The 27853-nt window shown below is 36.1% G+C and overlaps 1 protein-coding gene across 1 annotated transcript in view; it reads left to right on the forward strand.

Moving 5' to 3' along the window:
- The first annotated feature begins 1876 nt into the window (after window positions 1-1876).
- The window catches only part of gfpt1 (glutamine--fructose-6-phosphate transaminase 1), a 39202-nt gene continuing 13225 nt past the window's right edge, over window positions 1877-27853 (forward strand). Inside the window, exons 1-14 of the mRNA XM_056246857.1 lie at window positions 1877-1992; window positions 6945-7052; window positions 7253-7360; window positions 8665-8790; window positions 8892-8950; window positions 9045-9176; window positions 9261-9322; window positions 18436-18515; window positions 19197-19305; window positions 19921-20084; window positions 25405-25500; window positions 25763-25860; window positions 27217-27337; window positions 27429-27586. Of these exons, the coding sequence (XP_056102832.1) occupies window positions 1986-1992; window positions 6945-7052; window positions 7253-7360; window positions 8665-8790; window positions 8892-8950; window positions 9045-9176; window positions 9261-9322; window positions 18436-18515; window positions 19197-19305; window positions 19921-20084; window positions 25405-25500; window positions 25763-25860; window positions 27217-27337; window positions 27429-27586 (1428 nt within the window). The 5' untranslated portion in view covers window positions 1877-1985. The remainder of the gene's footprint in view (window positions 1993-6944; window positions 7053-7252; window positions 7361-8664; window positions 8791-8891; window positions 8951-9044; window positions 9177-9260; window positions 9323-18435; window positions 18516-19196; window positions 19306-19920; window positions 20085-25404; window positions 25501-25762; window positions 25861-27216; window positions 27338-27428; window positions 27587-27853) is intronic.

Genomic DNA, 27853 nt, shown 5'->3' on the forward strand with positions numbered 1-27853 from the left:
GAAGTTGTGCAGTGGCGGCTGGTGAAAAATATTTTAGGTGGGGCTGTGCCATACAGTCCGTTTCAATAGTAACCATAGAAGCCATCAGGTCTTTTAGCGTTGCTCAAGACATCTGTCAAGCATCCCCCATTTATTTTCTCTGAATATACTCTTCAGCTCACAGTCTGTAAATTCTACCTTATTACATGTTGTTTGTTTGAATCCCTCTTTATTTGTATCTTTAACCTAACTTTGTAAGTGACCTCTGTGTACTTTCTGCCCTTGGTATGTGTATTGTGCTTTGATGTTGATTTTGTTCTATTCCTTAACCCAGTGGTTCTCTTAGCGTGTTGTACCCGGGCGTTTCTTCAACTAGGGGCAGTTTTAGCCTTGTGAAGTTGAATAAAAATAAATTTGTTCAAAAGTCACTTAACAGTCTCATAAGTTTAAATAATTTGTCTAGTTTTAAGGTCTGTAAGAGCTACAGATTTTCTGAGGTGATCACAATGTCCACAATTACCATGATTATAAGGTCATAGAATATTGTAAGAATTTTGATTTGATGTAAAGAAAATTGCTAAAAAACAGTCAACCTATTACATACAACTAGCAACATACAGGAATTTTACAGCCACCCCTGTGTGTGACCGCGATGAATCACAATGAAGCACGAGTTGCATGGTGATGCTCCAGTGTGATGTCTTCGAAAATATGCTGAGAAATATAATAATAACTGAAACATGGAGAAAGAGTCTCAGGTAACATTTTAAGCCGCTGGTAGGCCTATTGGTTTTTTTTAATGCTCATCTAATGCTTTGAAGGAATATTACAGAATGGCTTGCTTCCCACAATTGAAAAGTTGTTATCAAAGAGGAATAATCAGATGTAAAATTTTCAACAAAACAATGCTCCTGCCAAAACTGCAAAGACAACCAAGTTTTGGCCTTGATCATAGATTTGAACCCTGTAGTTAATATTTGGTCTTGCATTAAACTCAAATGAACTGGGAGACATTTTTCAACCACCCATGAACTGTTTGAAGCCATTAAGATTGAGATGAACAACACCGACTCTTCTTCTTGTAAAAAGCTGTCTGCAAGTTGGGGAAGGCTATTGCGGGCAAAGTTATTTTATCTACAGTATGTGCAATTATTGCTTATTTCCTGACCAGTAATTAAAATGGCTCAGATTTAATAATAATAATTGCCCAGGAGTGTAGTGGTTTGTGTAAAACATTTTTGATCATGTTGATAATTAAGAGACCTTAAAAATGTATAGCTATTAAACGTGATTGTGCTTCATATGTGTTAATTGTGTAATTCACATCCAGCCATGGATTGTCCCTTACTGCACAGCACTGTGTTCATACACTATTGAACAGCCTAGTCTTAGTTAGAAGTATTCTCCTCTAGTAAAAAATAAAATAAATAAATACATATTTACACACACACACAATAGATTCTTGTACATCTATCTTTGTGAGGACATTCATTGACACAATACAATCTCTAGCTCCTTACCCTACCTAATTATAACCAAGTCTTAACCCTACAACAGGCCTTTAAAGGACTTTCAGAAAGTGCGGACCAGCCAAAATGTCCTGCACTTCACTATTGTCCACGCTTTCGATGGACCGAAACGTTCCTCCAAAAAAAAAAGAAAAAAAAAGAAAAGGAAATATATATATATATATATTTCCCGTTGAAATACACAACTTTAACATATTTGCCAGATAAGAAAATATTTAACTAAAGATGATGCCATTTTCATCACTGGCCGCGACCATGGCCGCGACACGGTGACGGCGGACTCGCATCCTGCTGCCACGTCTAAACCCACTCCGTTGGCAGGTAACTGAAAGACAGACAGCCGAATCAGCCAATCACCGGGCCCAAGATCGAGGCGCGGCCTTCTTTCTCAACCAATAACAATCGTTGTGGGCGGGTTTTCACTGACAGCCTTTCAGAACGAGGAACTAAGCAGCTTTTGGCAGCAGAAACGGAGACATGTGTGGTGAGTACAGCAATGAAAGCTACATTTTTATGTTATATTTGAACTGATAATATACGTGACATTTATTTAAGTTACACGCGTCATAGATTAAAGACGTTTGGACTGCAATAGTCAGATAGAAAAGCCGTTGGAGGGAATATCTACTAGCATTTAGCATCTGACAGAGGCTGTGTCTGAACATCTAACGTTACAGTAGTGAGCCGCCTAGCTACATACTTCATAGACAGCATTTTGGGCATCACGAACGCGATTATGGTGCTAAGACGTTTTCTAGATAGACATGCCCTTAATGTATTAATATTCAAAGTTCTTTGAATCTATGAGTTTGTTGTAACGTTACATTTCTTGTTTCTATTTACTCTGTGTATAAACCATCTAGATAATATATTACCGCAAACCACACTGTGTAATCTTGTTTGATAAGATAAATATTGCTCAACATAGTGTCTATTCATTCAACATCAAACATCCCATTATGATCAGACCACTATTTCCAGTGGAACAGGTCACACAACGTCATTTAAAACGACAACACCTTTAATTCAGGTTTGTTTTGGTGGCACAGGTCCAAATATACAGTTCCAAATCTGTAAAAATCTTAGCTGAACACAAAAGAAGACACTTTGAAGAATGTTGGTAACCAGACAGTTGATGGTAGCCACTGACTTCCACAGATAAAAAAATATAAAACTACTATCGAAGTCGGTGGCTACCATTAACTGTCTGGTTACCAACATTCTTCAAAATGTCTTCTTTTGTGTTCAGCTAAAATTTATACAGATTTGGAACAACTAGACCATGAGTAAATGATGACAGCATTTTCATTTTTGGGTGAACTATCCCTTTAACTTAGTCTGAGCTTTTAAATCCTCTGAGGAGAAGGGCTTGAATAGAGGCTATAGAAGTAAGGAAGTGATAAAGAGAGATAGAACGACCAGCTGGAAGTTCTTTTCCCAGAGTTTTTTTTCTGATAAGCTAAATCTGTATGACCTCTCCTTAAGATAGACAAGACATTCAGGGGTTTGCAGACACAACCTTGACGAATGGCAGGGATTTTTGGCCGTCACAAACTCACAAAGCGATTAATAGACTAAAGTTTTGGATCAGATGTGTTCTAACAAAGTCTGAACTCTGAAATAGAAAACAGCATTTCCTTGCTTTTTGGGGGGGGGGGGCTGGGGGGGGGGAGAGAGTTCAATATATCACGTAGACAGCCTACTTTAAAGATCATGCACATACTGTTTACACACTGTATAGATGGTTATACACACACACAGACACACACACACACGTACAGCTACAAAATCCTGTTGAATTCTATGGGTCAAAGAGAGGGCCGAAAAAGAGTTGTGAAAATCTAAATTATAATTTTTTTTCTACAAGTAGCCTAACTAAAGTGAAAATGTAATGCTAAATGTTTAAATTATGTCCCTTTTTAATGTATGTTTTTTAGAAACATGAAGTACTATCATACTGTTTTATAAGACTATTCGGTAACGCTTCCTTTTACAGTCCTGTTACCCATGTACATACTATGTACTTATTATAGTAATTACAATTACTGGGTAATAACTAGGTACTAACCCTGAACTAAGTACTGTACTGTAAAAGGAAGCGTTACCGACTATTCCCCTAAAGTTAGCTACACTATTCAATAGTTTAGGATGAGTAAAACATTTTGAAGAGGAAATTTACACTTTCATGCAAAGACTGTTTCAAGTAAATGCTGTATTTTTCCCTTTGAGTTGTTTATCAAAAAATCCTGAAGAAAATATATCAGTTTCTACAAAAAAAAATTAAGCAGCACAACTATTTTCAACATTGATGATAATCAGAAATGTTTCTTGAGCAGCAAATCAGCATATTATAATGATTTCATGTGACACTGAAGACCGGAGTATTTTAAACTGGAAATTAAAAATAGGAAACAGTTATTTTAAATTGTAATAATATTTCACAATATCACAGTTTTACTGCTGTCAAATAAATTCAGTCTTAAAATACTTTAAAAAACATAAAAACAGTCTTCAAACTTTTCAACAGTAATGTACAGTATGTTTAAACTAAGTACATCTTTTTGATTGATATAGGCTCAGGTTTATTTTTTTTTAAGGTGGGGGATGAAACTATTAACAATCCATCTTTCATTCATTTTAGCGGGTCATCTGTTTTAATAAAGCAGAGCCTTGTTTGACTAGCACACGCACACGCACACGCACACACACACACACACACACACACACACACACACACACACACACACACACACACACACACACACACACACACACACACACACACACACACACACACACACAAGTGCAGACCACTGAATGGTGCTTCTGTGACGTTTCTCTCCTTTCATAGTAAGTGCTGTACTTGGAGTATATTTATCCCCTATGAAGATAGGAACATTTATACTAGTCATTTTCTTTATTTTCACTTTCCTCATCTCGCTGTTTACACCAGATTTTGCTGAGCTGAACATCGATTTTTTTTCTGATTGTGTACTATCCACACAGATTGATGTTTCTTTCCATTAGGCTTCTTCATTGTCTTAATTGCATACTCATAGTATCACTTCTTTGTTTGTGGCAATGTCTTTGTTGATTTGCCTTTTTTCTAGCGCCTTGTCCTCTGTAATTTAAAAGGTGTCAAATGTCGTCTTTAACACTGTCTTATCATTATTGACATCACTCTTTGCTTTGCATGTTTAATTTTGTCTAGCTGTCACTTCGTCTGGGAGAGTCTTGTGCTTTACTGATTGTTTGCTGTGCTGTTTTTAGAGAGACTAAAGTTTTCCAAAGAATAGCAAAAGCAATTGGTATTTTATATGTTCTAACTATGACAAAGACTTAAACGCAGAAATATTTTTTAAATTTTGATAAAAGTTTTATGGAAATTTAATGACATGTATTTATTTGTGTGTGTGTCTTTTAAATTTGCAATTAATCAGAAGTAGCATGAGCTGCACTAGCTCATGCTAGGACATGCATGCAAAGTCCATGCATGAAATCCGTTCTGCACGATCCTCTTGTTTGTTAACATTGTCAGGGTCTGAATCAAAATCAAATTGGTTTTAAATTGACGCCACCCTTAATACTTACACTAGAGCAGAACTCGCAGTTACGAAGGGGCGGAACATTTCATAAACACGCGCTACGCGCTGCCAATCACAACACACTAGGCCAGCTAACCAATCACAGCACATTTCATATTTCAGAAGGAGAGGTTTCATCAAACAGGACCTAGACTGCATGTTTGAGACAGACTGAGGAGAGAGGTGCTGGGATGATGTAATATATTTGAAGAATAATGTGCTTTTTGAACAATCAAGCATGAAAACATATTCCAGTACACCCCAAAAGCTAAATCAAGACTTCGTAAAAGGGCATAATAGGACCCCTTTAAAATGCCCGTCTTGGCAAGTATTCTCGTAAACGCAGTCGGTTATGTTTAACTGTTGAGAAATTCATTATATTACATCTTAAAGGGACAGCAGCCTATAAATACCTGCATTAACCTGTCTGTCATTAATGTTAATCAAACAACAAAACACCACTTTAACACAATTAATCTATATTTGGGTCATTGACAAAAAAGCTTCAAAAAAGGTGTTTGTAAAAACCTCTCAAAACTGATGTAATGCATATTTTTGAGTCATGAACAATGTTTAAAGTTTCAGTTGTTAAATAACTTTTTTTTTTTTTTTTTTTACTGTTTATGTCAAGCGGCACAACTAAATAGTTGTATGCATACTGTAGTTGTACAACCTGCCATGGAAAGTGTACCAACGTACTCATACTTGAAATGAGCAGTTTTTACCAGTGTTTGAGAGAGATCAACAAACCTTTTCACTCCGCCACAAGGATCAGTCGGGCTCCTCTGGATGATGTATTATCATGTTTACTGTTATTACCTTGTCAATTCATAATAAGAGCCATGATGTGTGCAGTTGTGCCACCCTGACATACAAATCGCTGGACAAAAGTTTTTCAGTTATCCCAACAGCTTTAAAACTACTGATAATTATTACATTTGTTTATATGAAAGGTTTCAAACCTAAAATGATTCCATAGTATTTAGTTTTTAATTTTTTATTATTAGGACACCATTTTAAGTAGTTTCTTAGTCTGTTCATTTGTGCGGAGAGTTGCATCACCTGACATTTTGGGGGGTTTAAGATAACAAAACATAGAATAAAATGTATTTAAATTGACTAAAAAGGACTTAACTAAAATAGGCCCTAGGTTTTATAGATTAAAATGATATAGGGTATGTCATGCACTCATCAAATTATTTTAAAAGGAAATATATAAAAACAAAAATATGCACTTCATGTCATTGACTCATTTAATTTATACAGTGAACTTTAGTGCAATTTTACATTTTAATGATTATATTTCTGTACCTGATACTACTGTTAGACATTACTTTGTGTAACTTTGTTGTATTGTATTTATATATGCTTGTAATTTGTGTATTTGTTTTCTATTTATTATTGACTGTTCACTTCTATTTAATAATGTTTATTAAAGCTAGATTTTTGCAGTGGTATTGAAGTACTTAAAGTGGGTTTTAAGTAATAAATGAAAATCAGAGTAAATTTTTTTTTTTTGCTGTTCCGAAAAATGATCCAATTTGTGACTTAGAAACTTTTAAAATCTTTGTATAGGCAATTTAAAAACTTTTAGGCTACCACTCAACCTGCTTTGCATAGCATACCCAAACCAGTTTTGTTGCATTTTCACATTAATATCTAGATAAGCTAATCACTTTTTAAGGTCCTTTAGCTTCAGCTATTTAAAAATTGATGAAATGGCTTTTACATCTGATATCACATTATGCATTGTATTTCTAGTTTTTGATTTGATTGCTGAGTTTACAAATAAACTGAAATGTTTGACTGCACTGTCCATACTGAAAAACACACTTTCTTTTTCTCTCTGAAGGAATCTTTGCGTATCTGAATTATCACGTGCCTCGCACTCGCCGTGAGATCCTTGAGGTCCTTATCAAAGGTCTGCATCGGCTGGAGTACCGTGGCTATGACTCCGCAGGTCAGGAACAAACGGCTCATAAAACTGACACACACACACACACACACACACACACACACACACACACACACACACACACACACACACACACACACACACACACACACACACACACACACACACACACACACAATTACAATTAGCTCTTCTGGAACAGGACCCACTGATCTTGAAACTAGCATTTTCTTTCTGTCTTGCAGGTGTGGGTATTGATGGGGGAAACAGTAAGGAATGGGAAACCAACTCCAAGAGCATCCACCTGATCAAACAATCAGGAAAAGTGAAAGCCTTGGATGATGAAATCCACAGTAAGTAATTGTTCATTTTGCAGGTTCAGGTTAAGGCCCAAAACACACCCCATGCCAATATGAGAACGCTTCTAGAAGCTTGACTTCACAAGTTAATGTGCTTCGAAATGTCACAGCGCGAACCACAACACATTCAAGTGTGCGTCTCATTCTCAACATTGCCGCAAGAAGCTCTGTAGCGTGCATCAGTGAAAACTGTCTTCTAGTTTCTGTTTTCTCATACTAACGAACAGTTGATAATCTTGATGAGCAAGTTACAGTGGATTAAGCTGTAAATTGTAAACAATGTGACAATGACAAGTAAAAATGTCAAGATGACACGCCTATCCAATTCTTGCAAGGAAAATAACAAATCTGCTTCCCTGTTTATTAAAATATGAAAAACATTTGTCCTTAAAATCAAAGTCATGTGCTGTGTGGCCCACAAAAACAGTGGTAATAAATTATTGATTCATAATATTGTAAAAAATACTTTTTACTGTAAAAAATATATTTAGAAGTGCACAGTGTAAATTTATTTTTGTTACTTTTTACTTGGTTACATCACATTAGTCATTAAACTAAAGCACTTGGCATGCTTCTTTTTTTTACTGCTTTTTTTCCCCTAGCACATATTTTAGTTATCATCATAAATTAGCATTCGAAAGCTTAACACTCAAAATTCATCCTGTGAAAAATGTTTTGAAGTTGGACATTGCGTTATCATGGAAATGGTACTTTAAAACCATTTAGCGGGCTGAACTTTTGGGAAATCGGAACACAACTTAGTTAGAGATATGGCTTTTAAGTGTTTTAAACATTTTCCAATGCTAGTCCAAATTATTTATATATTTATACACACACACACACACACACACACACACACACACACACACACACACACACACACACACACACACACACACACACACACACACACACACACACACACACAGAGAGTATCTCAGTGAGTACACCCCTCACATTTCAGCAAACATTTTAGTATATCTTCTCAAGGGAAAATAAAATAGAAATGAAACTTGGATAGATTTTAGAGTAGTCAATGTGCTGCTTGTATAGCAGTATAGATTTACTGTCGTCTGAAAATAACTCAACACACAGCCATTATTGTAAAAATAGCTGGCAACAAAAGTGAAACTTGAGTACATTTCGAAGAACGTGTTTTAAACTAGATTTCTCCTTTTCTTTAACACGTACAATGGGTTGCACACTTGAAGTGCATTGGCCAAGTCCAAGTGTGATCATGTCACTATTTCTTTGAAATATGAGATTATCAGTTTGTATTTGAACATCTTGTTCCACAGGGCAGCAGGATGTTGATCTTGAGGTGGAGTTCGATGTGCACCTGGGAATCGCTCACACTCGATGGGCCACTCATGGAGCCCCCAGCCCTGTCAACAGCCACCCGCAAAGATCAGACAAGAACAACGGTCTGTTACCAACAGCCTGCTTTTCATTACAAATGTTTAGTTTGACAAGTCTGTGAAAGAATGGATCATTTTATAGTTGTGATTATTTTATTTGCTTGCAGAGTTTATTGTCATCCATAATGGAATCATCACCAACTACAAAGACCTGAAGAAGTTTCTGGCAAGTAAAACATTTTGGCATCATCTATCCATCCATTCATCCAAACAACCATCATATGGCTATATTTTGACCACTTCTGTTTTTATGTGTTCAGGAGAGTAAAGGTTATGAGTTTGAGTCTGAGACAGATACAGAGACCATCGCTAAGCTGTTGAAGTACATGTATGACAACCGGGAGAGCGACATCACCTTCGCCACCCTCGTTGAACAAGTCACCCAACAACTAGTAAACACCTTTTCTGTCACCTTGACAAGATCTAAGGTCATGAATAATGAGAATGATGTGGTAATAAATGCCTTCTCTATTTAGGAAGGAGCTTTTGTCCTTGTCTTCAAAAGTGTGCACTATCCAGGAGAGACAGTAGGCAGCAGGTAACATCAACCTGATAAAGTTAAAGTCAACATATGTGCTTAAATTAATTTTTTTTTTTTTTTTTTACGGGTGATTCCTCGTAGGTTCATGATTTTCATGTCAGCCTTTCTCGCTCGTTGTTGTGACAACTAACCTTTGGCACTCCCACGCCTAGGGCTGGGCGATATGGCCAAAAAAAATTATCACGATATTTTTTTTTATATCAGTCGATATCGATAATTATCACGATAAATGTCAAATCTTTATTTCTTTCAAGTTTAAAGGCAGATTTTTGCTCCTAAGTGAAAGTTGTATAAACCAGAGTGTTGTGGTTTTAAAAATCTGAGGTAGAACATTCAAACATTTGTCATTTTTCCTTAACAAAATAAATATTTGAAAAGAAAAATATTTCTTCAGCACAGTTTGCAGTGCAGGCTGCAATATTCAAATTACATGTTTTGTCTCGAAATGCATTTTTGACAGTGAGTTGACAGTAAATCTGCATCCTAACTCAAGCTAATCCTACTATGTTAAATTTATGTTCATTAACAAAAACAGTAACATCTGTTTGTTTGTTTTATTTAAGGACCACATTTTTATTTGGTAAAATGTAATATTCTGACTGTTTGAGTTTTATTAAAATTAACCATTGGTCATCCAGTATCATGCATTTAGATCATGATAACCACAGATAAAGCCAGGTACAGCCTATAACTTAGCACCTCACTATCATGGCAAAATGTAACTTTATGGTTTCTATGGTATTTGTATGAAAAACAGTAGCCTAACAGTTAAATACATTATTAAATACTGTAATTATATTCCATTAGTCATTTAATACATTGTCTACATTAATAATATTATACAATTCAATATGTATATCCCACATTTCATGGTGCAGTTAATATTACTAGGCTAACGTTACAGTAAATCCATGGTAGGCTAAATGGATTCAGTTTCAATTCAGAATCTGACTGAATCGTTGCGTACAGTGTTTCTCCTGTTTGTCAGCGGTGTTTCATCTGCCTTTAAACTGATTTAAACTGGACATTTGTGTTCTTCACTGAACTTAAGCGCTTCTCACTAGATCTCGTGAGCGAGACGATCAGAGTAAACCTAAACGCGTCGGCTCTAGTGAGCTCGCGCTGCCATTTGGACTTTGAGCCGACCGGATAAACGGTCCGTGAGGCGCGCGGTTCAAATGATTTTCGTTCCGCTTTTGGCGCATACACATTATCGAACATTTATCGACCTCTTGATATCGTTTTATCGAGAAAGATTATATCGCGATAATTATCGTTATCGTTTTATCGCCCAGCCCTACCCACGCCAGACAATCGTCAAAGTAGCTGGAGCAACTTTTCTCTATTTACAGATTGAGTGATTAGATTGAGTGACGCATCAAGTAAGCAATTTTCCATAAAAACCATCCAGACAGGTCTAAAATATAAACAATTAATAGGTTTACCATAGTGAATGGTAAAAGGATTGATGATGTATTGCCTCATTATTGAAATTTTGAACAAAAAAAAGTTACATAGTGTACCTTTAACATTATTTAATAGATTTGAGCTAACATGAACTACCGCACTACATTTATTAACAAAAATGAATAAATACTGTAACAGATTAATTGCTCATTGTTTGTTACTTTTGTTAATGCGTTAACTAATGGGACCCTGTTGTAAAGTGTTACCAAAATGTAATTATCAAGAGGCACAAGTTACTTTTGTTAATGCGTTAACTCAGGGCTTGACATTAACTTTTTGAGGCACTTGTCCTTCGGACAAGTAAATTTATGTTTCTCTTGTCCATGCACAAAAGTCACTTGTCCGGGTAAAGATTTGTAATTTTATCTAGGGCTGCACGATTTGGGGAAAATGTCATATTGCGATTATTGAGTTCAATATTGCGGTTGTGATATGCGATTGCGATATAATAAACAAATGGTTTCATGAGTCAACTTGTTTGGTTCTAATCCAAATGCACACACAGATTAGTGATAATTCTGAAATTAGCAATAACAACTAAATGATTGATAACACCTATAATGATCAATAAGCCATTGATGTCTGGATAAAAATTAACTGTCTAACAGGTAGGACATATACAGAAATTGAATAAAGTTATCAAACAGTCTGGGCTGCATAAATTATAAATTATATATAGACTACTACTTATTGAAGCTACACAAGTTCTTTAGTCAAGAGCAGTGAGTAATTTTCTCTGTTCCCTTTGTTCTTTCAGTAACTTTACTGACAGAACGCTTTATTGGTAGCTGGCCCTTTAAGAGCAGCCGCTGTGGACAGAGACGCGGATATCACACGCGCCTCATTCTCTCACGAGTCACAACTCTTTATGTCCATCATAAGACTGTTCTTATGTTATGAAGATACTCGACAAATGACATTTTGGCTTAATTGTGTGTGTTGTTGATGTTCGTTCAAGCGCGAAAGAGAACTTCTGGCGCGCGGTCTGTGCATGCGCATTATACTGGCGCACGTCTTTCTGTGAGTCACATTTAGGGGTGGGGGAAAAAATCGATTCTTAGATGCATCGCGATGCGGATGTGGACGATTCTGAATCGATTCACAATTGTCAAAAATCGATTTTCAAAAAAAAAAAAAAAAAATTTAGATATATATTTATAATAACGTAATATTGACGGAACGCGAAAGACGGAACTCTGAAGCGCGGAAGTGCAGTGGCCGGACCGTCTGTGGCGTGCACATAACAGACGCGGACGCGATGGCTGAGCGCCAAATCCAAACACTATGGAAAGCCGTTAGGGCCAAAAACACGCGAATTTTAACGCGTATTTCACGCGTATTTCACGCGTAAAATACGTGTAAAATACGCGTGAAATACGCGTGACATAATCAACTCGTATTTCACGTGTAAAATACGCGTATTTCACGTGTATTTTACACGTAAAATACGCGTGAAATACGCGTTAAAAATCAGTATGAACGGGTCCGTGTCATTGGCTGCTGAAGACTTGGGTCTAACCATTTGTGTGAGCTTAGAGGGGTGTACCTTTCATAGACTAGGCTACCACCAGTTTACATTCTATAGATCAGCTTATTCAGGTTTTTTGTATAACCTATATGAATAATATATTTAAATAGCAGTTTTATGACAATTAATTTTTTTTATGACAATTAATTTTATGACAATTTAGATAAAAATAAAATTAACTTGTTTTTCTCCACTCATGCCTTTTTGTAAATAAACACATTAGTGGACATTCTAGCTTTAACATCAAAGCATTAACGTGTGTGGGGAAATCAGTTACAGTGGAGGTAACCAATGCAGGTTTATGATCACTGCAGGTTTAAGATACAGACCACTGTAATCAATATCTGTCTTTGGAAAACAACGTGAGCTTTTGTTGTGCTTACATTTACAGCTATAGCAAGCAGGGGGCGCTTTTTCAAACCTTTTTGTTCTGAAATTGGGCACTCAGACAAACTGTAATTAGGTATACAGGTGATATTATCAATTTAAAGGAATTTAATGACTTAAAGTATTTAAATATGTTATTTAAGGCTTTCAGGATTAGAATGGGAGCTTGTGCTCAGGTCAGGACAGGTATAAGAACTTGATTTGGCTTTCCTGACAGCAGAAGTATTTTACTGCTACCAAAATTAAATATCCTCCTATTTCTTTTTTTCTTTTTCGTCGTTTTCTTGTGTAGCCCAAAGAAAATAGATAGATTGCATTTTTATGAACAAATATTTTTACCAAGATTGCCCCCTTTTGCATATTAGTACATTTACATATTATTATTATTATTATAACAGGGACAATGGACAGTAAAGAACTGTCCCAGAATTAGCTACAGAGCTAAATTTCATCTGCAGTCCCTGGCATTTGGCAGATGCTTTTATCCTAAGTGCCTTACATTGCATTTCAATGTACACATTTACGTTCTTATCAGTTCTTGCTTTCCCTGGGAATCGAACCCTTGCATGAATTTTGCAAGCGCTAACATTCTACGGTTTGAGCTACAGGAAAAGTAGGAATTTATCTGTAAAACAAATCAACCCAACTCAAGATTTCTAATATTAAAAGTTAACATTTGATTGTGGAAAAGTTTACAGCTGTGGTTCTTGATCAATGCAATTGTAATGAATATCTGTTAAAACAACATAACCTTGCTTGCAGGGACCAAATTACAGAAACGTCCTATCTTAAAGGTATTGTTCACTCAATTTAAAATTCTGTCTTCATTAACTCACCCTCATGTTGTTTCAAACATGCATGAGCCTCTTTGAATGTTTGGTTACTAATATTTGAAGATTATTGTTAACCAAACATTGCTGGTCCCCATTGACTTCCATAATATTTTTTTCCATAGTATGGAAGTTCCACACAAGAAAGAAACTTTGGAACAACATAAGGGTGTAAATGGGTGAACTATACCTTTAAGCCCCAAGTTATAATCTGACAAGTTCAGTGTTTTAAATTGGTTCCAAAATGAAATCACAGTGGTTACTTAAGACAAGATATTACTCTGACTGAAGTTGTTTCTGCAATACAGCCTCAGGAAACCATTCCAGGTCATAATTTCAAGTCCTCCCTCAGTGTCATATATTATTAACTAATATTCAGGGCAATTTGTACTTACCTCAGACTTGTCAGCAGCTTAATATCCTTTTATCTTAGCTCCATATCCTTTATATCTTTAAACATACAATGCTTTAATAGTACAATAATACAAATGCAATAAATTAAACTGTGCAATACTCAAATCTATATTTTCTACTGTTTAGTTTCATAAGTAGAGTATATGTACAAGTAATCTTAATTTTTAAGATTTCACATACGCTTTTATTTCTTTTCTTAAATGTGAGCAATGGTGACATGACCAAATTTAAACCTGGGATCAATAAATTATATCTATTATGCAATTTATTTTCCACATTCACAGTGTCATTACATGGACATTTATCAACTTTATCATAGAAGGCTTTAATAAAATAAAGCTAACAGACATAGGCGTCGATTTCGGGGATGCGGTGATTTCGTACCACCAGATTTCGTCATGAGTCATTTTGCACCCACCACTTTTAACTCCCGTCCATATTAATTTGACTTTTGGTTCGATTTTTTGGACCGTTTTCAGTGGTTATGAGGAGCAATATGAGAGAGAAATTTGGCAATCATTGTCTGACCCAGCAAAAAAAACAACACTATAATACATTTTTTATTGATTTTTCTGTTCGCATTTATGAGGGAAAAAACAACGTGTCAGTTCTCGTTTACGGACGTGAGCGTTCTGAAAGCGGCACTAAAAGACTTCTTTAAAACTTTCACAGAGACCTCAAACAGAACAGCTGCCTTTCTTTACATTTATTTTCGTTTTATATTAATTATATCTTAATTTTAATCAATGTTTCATGAACCAATTGTCTGGATTTATTTAATAAATAAGAAGTAAATATAGCAGAATCACGACATGGAGGCGCCGGCGAGTGAATTGGAGTTCGTCTCATAAATTAACCGAAACTCGGCGTATAATGCACATTCACATTCACAGCGTATTAGACGCATTTATTATCATTACTTTTACCGGTTCTTTGTGGCAAGCTTTATGCGTGCGGTCGTGCGCTTGAGCACAAATTATGAGCTTTTGGCAATTTTTTTTTTATAATTATTGACAAAATTAGAATATAGTAAAAGGATTTTTTTGTGTGTGTGAAAGTTTTGGGTGGGCCTGTTGAAAAGTGGGGCCGTTGCCTGAGCTACAGGACATCGTCTTTGAAAACATAACCTGCCCGAAAGAGAGAAAAAAAATTAATACGTCATTGTACCCAGCACTTCTGAAAATGCACTGAAAATGCACTTCCGAATGCGTCTCTGTCCCCAGCACATTTCAAACCAAACTGACGCCCATGATAACAAAGATAGATTTACAGGTGACACTGCAATGACTACCCTTTTAAATTGCTAATTTAACCCTTTACACTTTTTTTTTTTTTTACATCAGCAGGGTTCACTTGGAATGCTCCGAATGCAATGGGCAAACACGGTCCTCAAGGGTCAATGCCCTCTGCCCTGCAGAGTTCAGCTTCATTTCATTTTTTCTAAATGTAATAAATTTTCAGTGAAATCAATTCTGATTTAAAATAGTAATATGTTAACAAACTAACCCACAGTACCTTTTATCATGCAGATGATTTGTATGAATTTATGATCACAAGCTTGGATGTGTTCTGTCAGCTTGAGGAAGGTAAAGTAAGTGGGGAACTGAAAAAAAAAAAAACGAGTTGGCTTTATAGCAGTCTCATTTCAGTAAACTGCTGGTTAGGTATGAAATATGCCACATGGTGTCCGTAAGAGACTTGGTGAAAATATGTTGGAAATTTGAGAGTAACCTGTTTATTTGTCACCCCAACAACTCAGTTATTAACAAGGATTGAATGGTTGTACTTAGTTGTGGGTGTATTAGTGTGTGGTTTTCTATAGAAACAGAAAATGCAGAGTAAATATTCTAACATTAAATATTAGAGACAACACACTGACAACATACATTATTATACTTCATCTCATTAAACAACAAATTAAACCCCATGTAGCCTACTATTTAAATCGATTGCTGGACGTCGTAATGTTATTGTAGCATAAATCTGATTTAGCATTTTATTAGCAACCCCCACCCCACCTGTTCCACCCACTTTTTAAAACAAAGTTACGTCACTGATTTTTATGTTTATATGTTTACTTAAATGTTATATGGTGTTTTACCAAAGTGTCTAATCATTTTTACAGATAAATTGCTTTAATACCAATTACCAAGGTGACCTGTAAAATACTTCTGCTGTCAGGAAAGCCAAATCAAGTTCTTATACCTGTCCTGACCTGAGCACAAGCTCTCATTCTAATCCTGAAAGCCTTAAATAACATATTTAAATACTTTAAGTCATTAAATTCCTTTAAATTGATAATATCACCTGTATACCTAATTACAGTTTGTCTGAGTGCCCAATTTCAGAACAAAAAGGTTTGAAAAAGCGCCCCCTGCTTGCTATAGCTGTAAATGTAAGCACAACAAAAGCTCACGTTGTTTTCCAAAGACAGATATTGATTACAGTGGTCTGTATCTTAAACCTGCAGTGATCATAAACCTGCATTGGTTACCTCCACTGTAACTGATTTCCCCACACACGTTAATGCTTTGATGTTAAAGCTAGAATGTCCACTAATGTGTTTATTTACAAAAAGGCATGAGTGGAGAAAAACAAGTTAATTTTATTTTTATCTAAATTGTCATAAAATTAATTGTCATAAAAAAAATTAATTGTCATAAAACTGCTATTTAAATATATTATTCATATAGGTTATACAAAAAACCTGAATAAGCTGATCTATAGAATGTAAACTGGTGGTAGCCTAGTCTATGAAAGGTACACCCCTCTAAGCTCACACAAATGGTTAGACCCAAGTCTTCAGCAGCCAATGACACGGACCCGTTCATACTGATTTTTAACGCGTATTTCACGCGTATTTTACGTGTAAAATACACGTGAAATACGCGTATTTTACACGTGAAATACGCGTTGATTATGTCACGCGTATTTCACGCGTATTTTACGTGTATTTTACACGTGAAATACGCGTGAAATACGCGTGACATAATCAACGCGTATTTCACGCGTAAAATACACGTATTTTACGCGTGAAATACGCGTGAAATACGCGTTAAAATTCGCGTGTTTTTGGCCCTAACGGCTTTCCATAAAACACCCTCCTCGTTAAAAGCTGACGTGTGGAAATATTTTGGCTTCTGAAGTTGAAGGGGGAAAGGAGCTGGACAAGAGCCACACTAGTTGTAAGCTTTGTAGAGTAAAACTAAAATATTTCGGAAACAAGACACATATGAGAAGCCATATGACACGTTTCCAGCCAGAGGAGGAAAAACACTCGGCTGTAACGTTACCGGTCGTTGTTATATTATTAATTTACTACAAATATGCTGCTGCTAGTTCAGACACACATGTATTTTCCTGTTGGTTCTTTGCAATGTTAATAAAATATATTGTACGTTAATTCTTTATGGGTCATTACTTTGTACTTTTAAAGCAAAGTATTTATAGTCACACACACACAAAAAAAAGATTCTGATAATCGATTTAGCATCGAATCGCAGCCCTCTGAATCGTAATCGAATCGAATCGTGAGGTGCCTAGAGATTCCCACCCCTAGTCACATTCAGGACATTCACAGGCAGCGCGAAAAAATGTGTTCGTTTCAAATCGGTAAAATTAAATCTGTAAAATAGACGTAACGAGTGGCACATAACGTGAAGTAACATGGCATTTTATTTTGTTTGAAATTTAACTTGTCCGGTCGGACAACTAATTTTCTCTTCTACTTGTCCTACAAAAAATCCACTTGTCCCGGACAAGCGGACAAGCCTTAATGTCGAGCCCTGCGTTAACTAATGGGACCCTGTTGTAAAATGTTACCAAAATGTAATTATCAAGGCACAAGTTACTTTTGTTAATGCGTTAACTAATGGGACCCTGTTGTAAAATGTTACCAAAATGTAATTATCAAGGCACAAGTTACTTTTGTTAATGCGTTAACTAATGGGACCCTGTTGTAAAATGTTACCAAAATGTAATTATCAAGGCACAAGTGAAAGCCCTTTCATAGAAATGCAATGTCAACACCTGGTGAGGGCTAGTGCAGAGTCCAGCAGCAAATTATCTTTACACGTGTAAGCTTGTGTGTGAGCCAAAAAGTGTGAGCAAAGTAGTTTTATTATTACATTATTTCAGGTTTGCTTTGATTTCTGTTTTGTTGCAGTTAGAGAAATATACAATCTGTTTATTATTGCGTGGAATATTTGTATTCATACACACAGGAGAACTTCACATGTCAAGTTCAAATCAACTCAAGCCATCCTCAAATCAAGTTCAAACTCAATTATCACCTTTCAAACAGACTTTAATTTTGAAACTGATTTGAACTGATGTGGTTGAATGCGTTTACTAAAAAAACAATTACCAATCGCTTGAAAGTCGTCAACGGCACCAATACAACTAAAAGCAAATCAGCCAAATCAATTTTTAAACATAAGTCTTATTTTAATTTCTCAAATGGATGTTTCTGTGCTTCCATCTAGGAGAGGAGGTCCATTACTGATTGGAGTTAGAAGTGACCACAAGCTTTCCACAGATCACATCCCCATCCTGTATCGCTCCTGTGAGTTTGCACACACTGTCTTCATACAGACCTCACACTGCGTTCAGCACAATTTACATTTGCAAAAAAACTGACACGTGTATAATTGAGCAAGATTCCATTGGCCCGTCTTTGTCCAATGGAACTAAATTCCCTTCAAATATTTCTGTCAAATAAGTCCAGAAGTCCAAAAATAAAGTACAATTTGATAGCCGATTAATAAGCATTCATATAGTGGCAAAACCAAGATATGCACAATATGCATTTTTGAGTATGTTGTAATGCATAACTTGTTGCATTATCCTGCTTCAATGCAACTTTTATTTGCGTCATAAATATCATTCCTGCATATGAAGATTGATGCAAAAGCCTATATGTGCCATCTGAAATTATCTTCTAAAAAGAGCACATTTATCAATCTCGTATATTTAGATTCAGTAATTTCACTTTAAATGACAATTAATAGGTAATTTCCATTGCCGTTAAAGTGAAATAACTGAACATAAACATACAAGCTTGATAAAAATGATCATTCTAGAAGAAAATTTCAGATGGCACTTTTGCAGGCTTTTGCATCTGAAGTCTTCATATATTCTCGAGTTAACCAAAATAAAGTGTAAACAAAAAATTCTGTAAATTTCTGTTAAATTCCCCTGTTACGTTCTATAATGAATGATAATGTTGTTTGTATCTTTTATATAGCTGGTAAAGATAAAAAGAGCTGCAGTACTCTGCCCAGGTTGGACCAGGACACGTGTCTATTTCCTGTGGAGGAGAAAGCTGTGGAATACTACTTCGCATCTGATGCCAGGTTCATTCTTTTGTTTCATCCATTTACTTTCTTTTTTTGGTTTTATCCATATATTGTGCAATTTCAGAGAGAATTTATTCGTTTGCACTGTTTTTGAAGCCCATGGGGCAAAACCCAAGAAGAGAACAGAATAGGTGTTTTAAACAGAATAGGTGTTTGAATGCATTTCAATCATGGCAACCCTCTGAAAAGTTTTGCATGGTAGTGTATTTGACTGTGTTAATGGCGGAATAGATCTGCTATGCTGCAGAGCAAGTACAGAAACTTGCTACTCCGCATACCGGTACATACATGCTGCTGTGAGCATATAAGACATGCTGCTTCTGCACAAATAGCATATATAAATAAAACAATATACAGGTGGAGCTGGGGAAGGTGGAGGGATTCAGAGGAACTCTGAAAGCGTGCTGTAAACTGCTACAGCAACATCGATCTACTTTTTGAATGTTAAGCAGAAAGCTAGTCGGCTACAGATGCAACAGGAACCAATCAGCGTCTGCCGTGTAGTTTGTAGTGGGATTGTCAGCAGGATCGCGTTAAGGACCCTTCAGCCTGCGCCATCTAGAGTTTCATGATGAACTTGGTATTCATATGTCTGTGCTTTTGTCACTGCAGTGCTGTCATCGAGCACACCAATCAGGTCATCTTCCTCGAGGACGATGATATTGCGGCAGTGAGTGACGGTCGTCTCTCCATTCATCGGATCAAGCGCACCGCGGGAGACCATCCGGCCCGCGCCATCCAGACCCTTCAGATGGAACTGCAGCAGATCATGAAGGGTAAGCACAGATGCATGCAAAAAATGCCAAGAGCTGATTGAAATCCCCAGTTCCAACATGATTGACTGGCTCTTCCTCTTTACTGTTTATAGAAGGAAATAAACATGAATGAGCACCAGAAGGGATGTTGAAAGACACCGTAGAACTTAGAGAAATTTAGAGATGCACCGATTACAATTTTCTAGGCCGATTCCGATTTCCGATTTTTCTTGAGTTTGACCTGCCGATACCGATTTTAGCCGATTCCGATTTCCTTTTTTTAAACCACTTTACAGCACACACAAATATTTATTTTCTATCTTCTCTTTAATAGAACATTTTGCATAGAACATTTTTTTTTACAGATAATCGCTATAGAATAGGACTATATAAATTACTCCTGGTGTGGGAAATCCACACACATCTAAAGTGCAGTGTTATGGAAGAACCATTTCCTTTTCAGATCCAATATCCAACAAAAAAAAATTGATATATTTAGCAAACTAAACTTTTGTATGAAAACAGGTAATGGCAATAAAATAATATATAAATAACAAATAAAAATAAAATAAATATAGCCTACCCTTGCAGTATATATTTCTCAACACACACACACACACACACACACACACACACACACACACACACACACACACACACACACACACACACACACACACACACACACACACACACACACACACACACACACACACACACACACACACACACACACAAGCCTATTGCAATCACTTGTACATCAATGACAAGTTATATTTCTCAAACAGTTTTTCTCTCTGACACATGTCCAGCCAGGCTAAACAGGACAAGTGGAGCATGTGCAGAGAAACGATTGGGAATAAAAACAAGTTATTTTCTATAAATATTTTTGAGTCTTAATTTTCTTTTCTGACATAGCCTGGCTACTTTTTGTTAAAACACACCAGACGTGCAAATTCTGCAGACTCTTTTGGGGTGAAATCATATTTGTTTTGTCCATCAAAAGTATGCTTTCACTTTAATTGAGCGCGAGCAGAATAGACTTGGCGCTGAAACCCGCGCTTCACTGTTGCTCACGCGACGCTCCTGCTTGACGCTTACGCACTGCTCCTGCTCCCGGTGTGAATGCACTCATTGATTAACATGCACGCCGAAGAAAAAAAAACCCCGCTGCTCTCGCTTGCGGTGTGAAACGGTCTAATTCACAAGGTTTCCTACATGTGTGTTCCGTGTGCATGTGTAATGCTGATGTTGCGCGATGTTAATCATGCGGCGCCCGAGTGCATTTGACCGGCATAAAATCGGCATGTCAGACTGACCGGCCGGTCGCCGATCATGGTCGATCACGTGAAAATCGTCCGATTCCGGTCACCAGCCGATCAATCGGTGCATCTCTATATATCATGTCTCATGTCATCACTCAGTCAGTGAACCGTGGATATACCTCAGTAAAACCGATTGTAAACAATGTTACATAATGTTACATTTACCTCAGAAAAGCCATTCAATGATCATTACTTGTTAGTCAATTAAATTAAATAACTCTAGAGAGGAGCTTTATTGTTATAAAACCTGCCTGCAATTAAAATGTTTGTACACATATCAGTTGTTAACTTTAAACTTTAATAGGGTTTTACAGGGTTCCCCTTATAGTTTACAGCATTAGTTGTGAGATTTCCTTTTCCCCTGAGAAAAATTAACATGTATTATAAATGATATATATATCCAAACTGGATCAAATATCTTTCAGGGGAAGCACTATAGATTTAACATTGTTTGCGAAGTTCATGTCTCTTTTCAGGAAAAAGGTTTTAAGTAATTAATTATAAATAATTGAATTGTCATTAGTACAACTCACACATTCTGGACTACAAATACCATGTGTACATGGCCTATTTTTTTATATATATATATATATATATATATATTAGGGCTGTCACATTTTAATGGCGTACATTTTTTTTTTTATCGCACGATTAACAGTCTTTTTGGCCTAGCAAATTTTGTCGTTTTTTTCACATGTTTTTGTAACAGGACGTGGCATGGGGCATGCGGCACGCGGCACGCGGCACGCAACGTTTTGTTGCTTCGTCGGATCTAGCTAGACCGGAAACAAAACAACAGGCACGCCGCACACACTTGTTTGGGCTTGCGAGCCGGCCAAATAGTAGGTTAACGTTACGTTTTGAGTGGATGACGAGCGCGAGACGCCGAAATGGATGCCAATAAGATTCTGAATGGAAAGTTTACTTTTAAAAAGTTGCCAAATGGTTCCATTGACGAGACCAAAGTGATCTGTGTGTTTTGTCGTTGTGAACTGAGCTATCATCATCGCAGCACGTCCAGTCTAAAATACCGCTTGATGATGGCCAAGCACACACACACACACACACAGCTGATGCGAATTCTCCGCCCCCTCTCAATATCAGGACCTCGTCAGTATTTCTTTCACCCTTTTATTGATGGACAGTGTTACATTGTGTGAGAGATTATTTGCTCCAAGTGAGAATGTTAGTGTGAAATTGAACACAGTATATGCCAATGTTGTTTTCAATAAAAAACATTTGCACAAAGCAAGCCGATCCACTTTTCCATGTTTATAAGAGAATTAAATGAGAAATAATAATGGGACAAAATGAAATCAGGAGACATTTAGAATAGATAAAAATGCGCGATTAATCGCGAGTTAACTATGACATTAATGCGATTAATCGCTATTAAATATTTTAATCGTTTGACAGCACTAATATATATATATATATATATATATATATATACTGTATATAAATTTTTTTTTTTTTTTTTTTTATGAGTTAAATTCTGTTAGTCATTAATTTATTACCGTTAATGTATTAAAAACACAGATATGCCAAGCCTGCAAACATGTCACTTCAGTTGGTAGGCAAGAATATGATCAGAATTCAGGCCCGTTCACACCAAGAACAATAACTATAATGATAACTGTATTAGCACTCACATCAATGGACGACAACTTTGTTTATTATAATAAGCATGCTACAGTTTTGCCATCGACCGCTTTAAGTCCCTGAGCTCTTCAAATTTGGGTGGATTCTGATTGTCTGTCAATGTTTTTATCGTTCATCAGCTGAAAAAAAACAGTTGTCATTCTTCTGTGTCGTTATCATTTTGTTGAGGACTTCCCTATTCTCATAGAATTAAACGATTGATAAACCTTTATAGTTATCATTCTTGGTGTGAATGGCCCTTTATGCTGATATTCAACAGTCTGGTTATATGAGAATAAACTCGTATTACAGAAATGTCATGGGAGAAATACACAGATGATTGGATATGAAACAGCCGCACCCTGTGTGACCCACATTTGCAGGGTTAAAATGGGTTGTTTTCAGGTTGTTTAAGGACAAACTAGTGATGTTGCAGCAATCCAAATCCAATTTTGTTTAATAGGCCAGTGAAAACATTGCAAATCTTTTCGTTGTACTCTTGTCAGTTAAATATAGGTTAAAGAGAATTAACTAATTAAAGATTTTAATTTAAATGGTTAACCCTTGTGCGGCACTACGTTTGCTAAACAAAGAAATTGTTGACATTTTAAAAGATTAATTAAATTATTCATTCATTTGATTATATATATATGTATGTGTATATATTAGGGCTGTCAAACGATTAATCACGATTAATCGCATCCGAAATAAAAGTTTGTGTTTACATAATATATGTTTGTACTGTGTATAATTATTTTGTATATAAATGCACACACGTATATATTTAAGAAAAATATGTTATTTATATATAAAATGTTTATATTTATATAAAATATACATTATATATAGGCTACATTCAGTCTATATGCAGTATATACATGCAAATATTTCTTAAATACACATGCATGTGTGGGTATTTATGTATTAAACATAATTATACACCGTACACACACATATTATGTAAACACAAACTTTTATTTTGGATGCGATTAATCGTTTGACAGCCCTAATATGTATACCGGTATATATATGTATGTATATGTGTGTGTATTTTTTTTTTTTATGAATTCAGTACATTAGTCATCCTTTTTGGATTATTAAAATGGAATCAAACATTAAAATGAAATGCAGAAAACACAGAATTTGGGAAAAAATAAAACTTAAAATGGCCCTACAGATGAAATTCTTCACCAGTCATAGATGAATCTTTAATTTAATTAATTTAATATTTTTTAATTATATTAATCAAATGCATCTTAGAAATGTCATTCATGTCTTGTGCACTTGTATTAATATATAAGTTTTGTTTTAAAGTCACCATGAAACGAAAGTTGTATTAGTATTTTCTTCCCTATTGTTACGTATATCTGAGTAAAACGGCTTCTTGAAAAAGAAAGTGTCTTGAGACATAATTCATCATATATTAAATATAAAACATACAATACACCTTCGCAACCACGTCTTGTTCAGGACGTTTTACAGTGGTAATTCTTTATTTGATCCCTTACTGACATTGTGATGTTATAACTGTCATTTATAACATCTGAACTGCATGTTTCATAAAGCTGTCGTTAGAAAAAAGGTTGTGGTTGTATACAGCTGAGGTTCCTCTTTAGATGTATCCGTCCTGGTAGTTCCTGTCAGGGAGAACTGCACCTACATGTCAAAAAGCAGCTTTTAGTTTCGCTATACAGTCCGGTCCACTCTACCTTTTAAGTGAAATGATGAAAACCTGTGCACCCTGACTTGTGTTGGATACAACAACTCTACCTTGTGTCAGAGAACAAATGTGCAACTTGGTCTCCTGCCACCAGAGGGCAGTACATCACTTCAGATGTGCATTGCTGTGTATTTCTCCTCCTTTTTTGCTCCTCCTCCATCCCTCCATCCACTCCTCCCCCCCTTTCTCCTCACCCCCTACATTTCATCTGGCTTATTGTAAAAAAAAAAAAAAAAAAAAAAAAAAAATTCTCATGACCTAAATTTCGGGGTATAGCATTCCCTCAAAGTTGTTCTCGCATTCCTGCTGTGCTTCTCAATAATTTCGTGAGAAAATAATTAATGAGCAGTTTGTAATTGAGCAGAACATTAAGGGCTTTGTTTTTGACCGCTGTCAGTGGCTAAAATCTCTTAATCCTGTCAAAGAGACTGTCTGTAAACAGCAACTTATGATAATAGTTATTCAGTCCTGGCTTATAACGCCTCCTGGATGCCATTTGAGACGAGAACAGTTCCAGATGATATATCCTCAAAAATATGACAATTCACTCAACACAACCCAATGAACTCCGTCTCATGCTTCACCACAGTATTCTTAGATGTTCTAATGTAGTTTACCACTTGCTAACATCACTCTGGTTCTTCTTTAAAACCAGGAAACTTCAGTTCCTTCATGCAGAAGGAGATCTTTGAGCAGCCAGAGTCAGTGGTCAACACCATGAGAGGAAGAGTGAACTTTGAGAACAACACAGGTGAGCCCAGCTGTGCTCAGATCAGTGAATCACTTCCAGAACAGAAGTGGGTAAAGTTTCTAAGGAATTTACAATTCCTTAGAAACAATTACATGGATTTAAGAGGTGTATGTATTTCTAAACATTTTCCAGATGTTTATGTTTTTTTTTACTGGACTCATGAGCAATGAATCAGATTTCAGTTGAATGCTTAGTAGCAAGTTTACTGGAACTGGCTGATTTGTACTGGATTTTCTTAACGTACGTTTGTGTGTGTGTGCAGTGACCTTGGGAGGGCTGAAAGACCACATTAAAGAGATCCAGAGATGTCGAAGGCTCATTTTGATCGCCTGTGGGACCAGTTACCATGCTGGAGTTGCAGTATGTACATCACTAAACTAACAAACACAGGCCCACTTCACACCTGACATTATTTTGGGTTTCCAGCAAAATGGATCACGCAATGAAGACACAGTGTGACGACACATTCGGAACCTATTCAGGGACAGATTCTAACAACATTCAACAGAGTTGTACATGCTAATTCATTCATGAAAACATTTGGTTTTAAAAGTTTAATTTAGTGAGCAACCAATATATCGCAAATGGCGGAAATGTCAATATAATATAAATGATTTCTTAATTATCGGCTGTTATACGTTTTTCTGTTTCCCCGATAATTTGCATAATGATTGACAGTGGCGGGACTTTTTAACATGACCGCGGGCTGAGAACATCACCTTTTCACAATCTTTATTGGATTTCTTTGTTTAACAGTACTGGCTAATAAATCATTAGTCCAAATTGTTAAACAAAGAAAGTAAACTATGAAAAGTATTATAAAATATGCCTTTCTTTGTGTGTGAGTTTTCCATCTTTGCTGAATCTTCACAGACAGCTTCTAAGTAGGAAAACGCAGTAGACTAGATTTCTTATTTATTGTCTGTCATACAAAATAAATAATTTTGAAATATTTGAATCCGATCACATTGGAGACTTGGAATCCGAGGTGACACAATGCAATCCAGCTGGAGACTGTCTGGATATGAAACGCATGTTAATGTCAGGTGTGAAGGGCCCACAGAGACATGTACAAGTTTAAGTCCAGCTTTTAAATGGGGTCGTATTAGGAGAAATACATTTTTCTCCTTGATCTTTTGAAGTTAGAGTTCAGTGTGCTAATATGAAACATTTTAAGATACTTTCAAAACTTTTCCACCTCATTTTGAAAGGTTCATCTACTGACACTAAACTGCAAAAACATTATAATGATATGTAAATGGGCTGCTTTGCAAAGATGGGGAAGCGCAGAATATTATTTGACCTGCTTTTACTCATTTTACCTGCAAAGAGGGAATTTACAAAAAGTCTCATTTACCTTTGTTTGAATTTTTGCGGGAGAAATCCAGTAATTTCAATAGAAATCAACTGGATGTGGAATTTTGCATGAGGGCGATTGATTTCACAACTCAGATTTTGTGATGGGTTCAAGTTGATTACTCAGATTCACTGTGTTGACCAAAAGGCTTGAATGTGATTTCATACACTACTACATTGATTACAAACAATAGCTGCAGAAAGGCCTGATTAAGTCATAAGTGGACTTCAGAGTAAAAACAATAAAATTATAAGATATGACATATATGATCTTTATTTATTTTTATTTTTATTATTATTTATTGTCATGTCTGATTAGGACATAATAACTGGCTCCTGCTGGTTCTGTTTCCTGCTTAGACTCGTCAGGTACTGGAAGAACTGACTGAACTTCCTGTCATGGTGGAGCTGGCCAGTGATTTCCTGGACCGAAACACGCCTGTCTTCCGAGATGATGTGTGCTTTTTCATCAGTCAGTCAGGTTAGCTTGTGTCTCTGTATGTGAAGCTGTGTATTGTGTTTTTGGGGAAAGGCAGGTTTCTGAACTCTGATGTGTGTGTGTGTGTGTTCAGGAGAGACTGCAGACAGTCTGTTGGCTCTGCGCTACTGTAAGGAGAGAGGCGCTCTGACGGTGGGCATCACCAACACTGTGGGCAGCTCCATCTCAAGGGAAACAGACTGTGGCGTTCACATCAACGCTGGCCCAGAAATTGGTGTGGCAAGCACCAAGGTGGGTTCTGCTTTTGTTTGTTTGTTTCTTAATTTATCAAGTACTTTTTTTGTCATCTGTCATAAAAAAAAGAGATTTTGGACTGTCAAATTAACATGTTTATTAAGTGCAATTAATTTGCACTAATTATAAATTTAATAACAATAATTATACACACATACACACATATATATATATATATATATATATATATATATATAAATATAAATATATATATATATATATATATATATATATATATATATATATATATATATATATATATAA

Source organism: Rhinichthys klamathensis, unplaced genomic scaffold, assembly GCF_029890125.1.
Source record: "Rhinichthys klamathensis goyatoka isolate OS25496 unplaced genomic scaffold, OSU_Roscu_1.1 h1tg000040l_1, whole genome shotgun sequence".
Taxonomy (NCBI): Eukaryota; Metazoa; Chordata; class Actinopteri; order Cypriniformes; family Leuciscidae; genus Rhinichthys; species Rhinichthys klamathensis.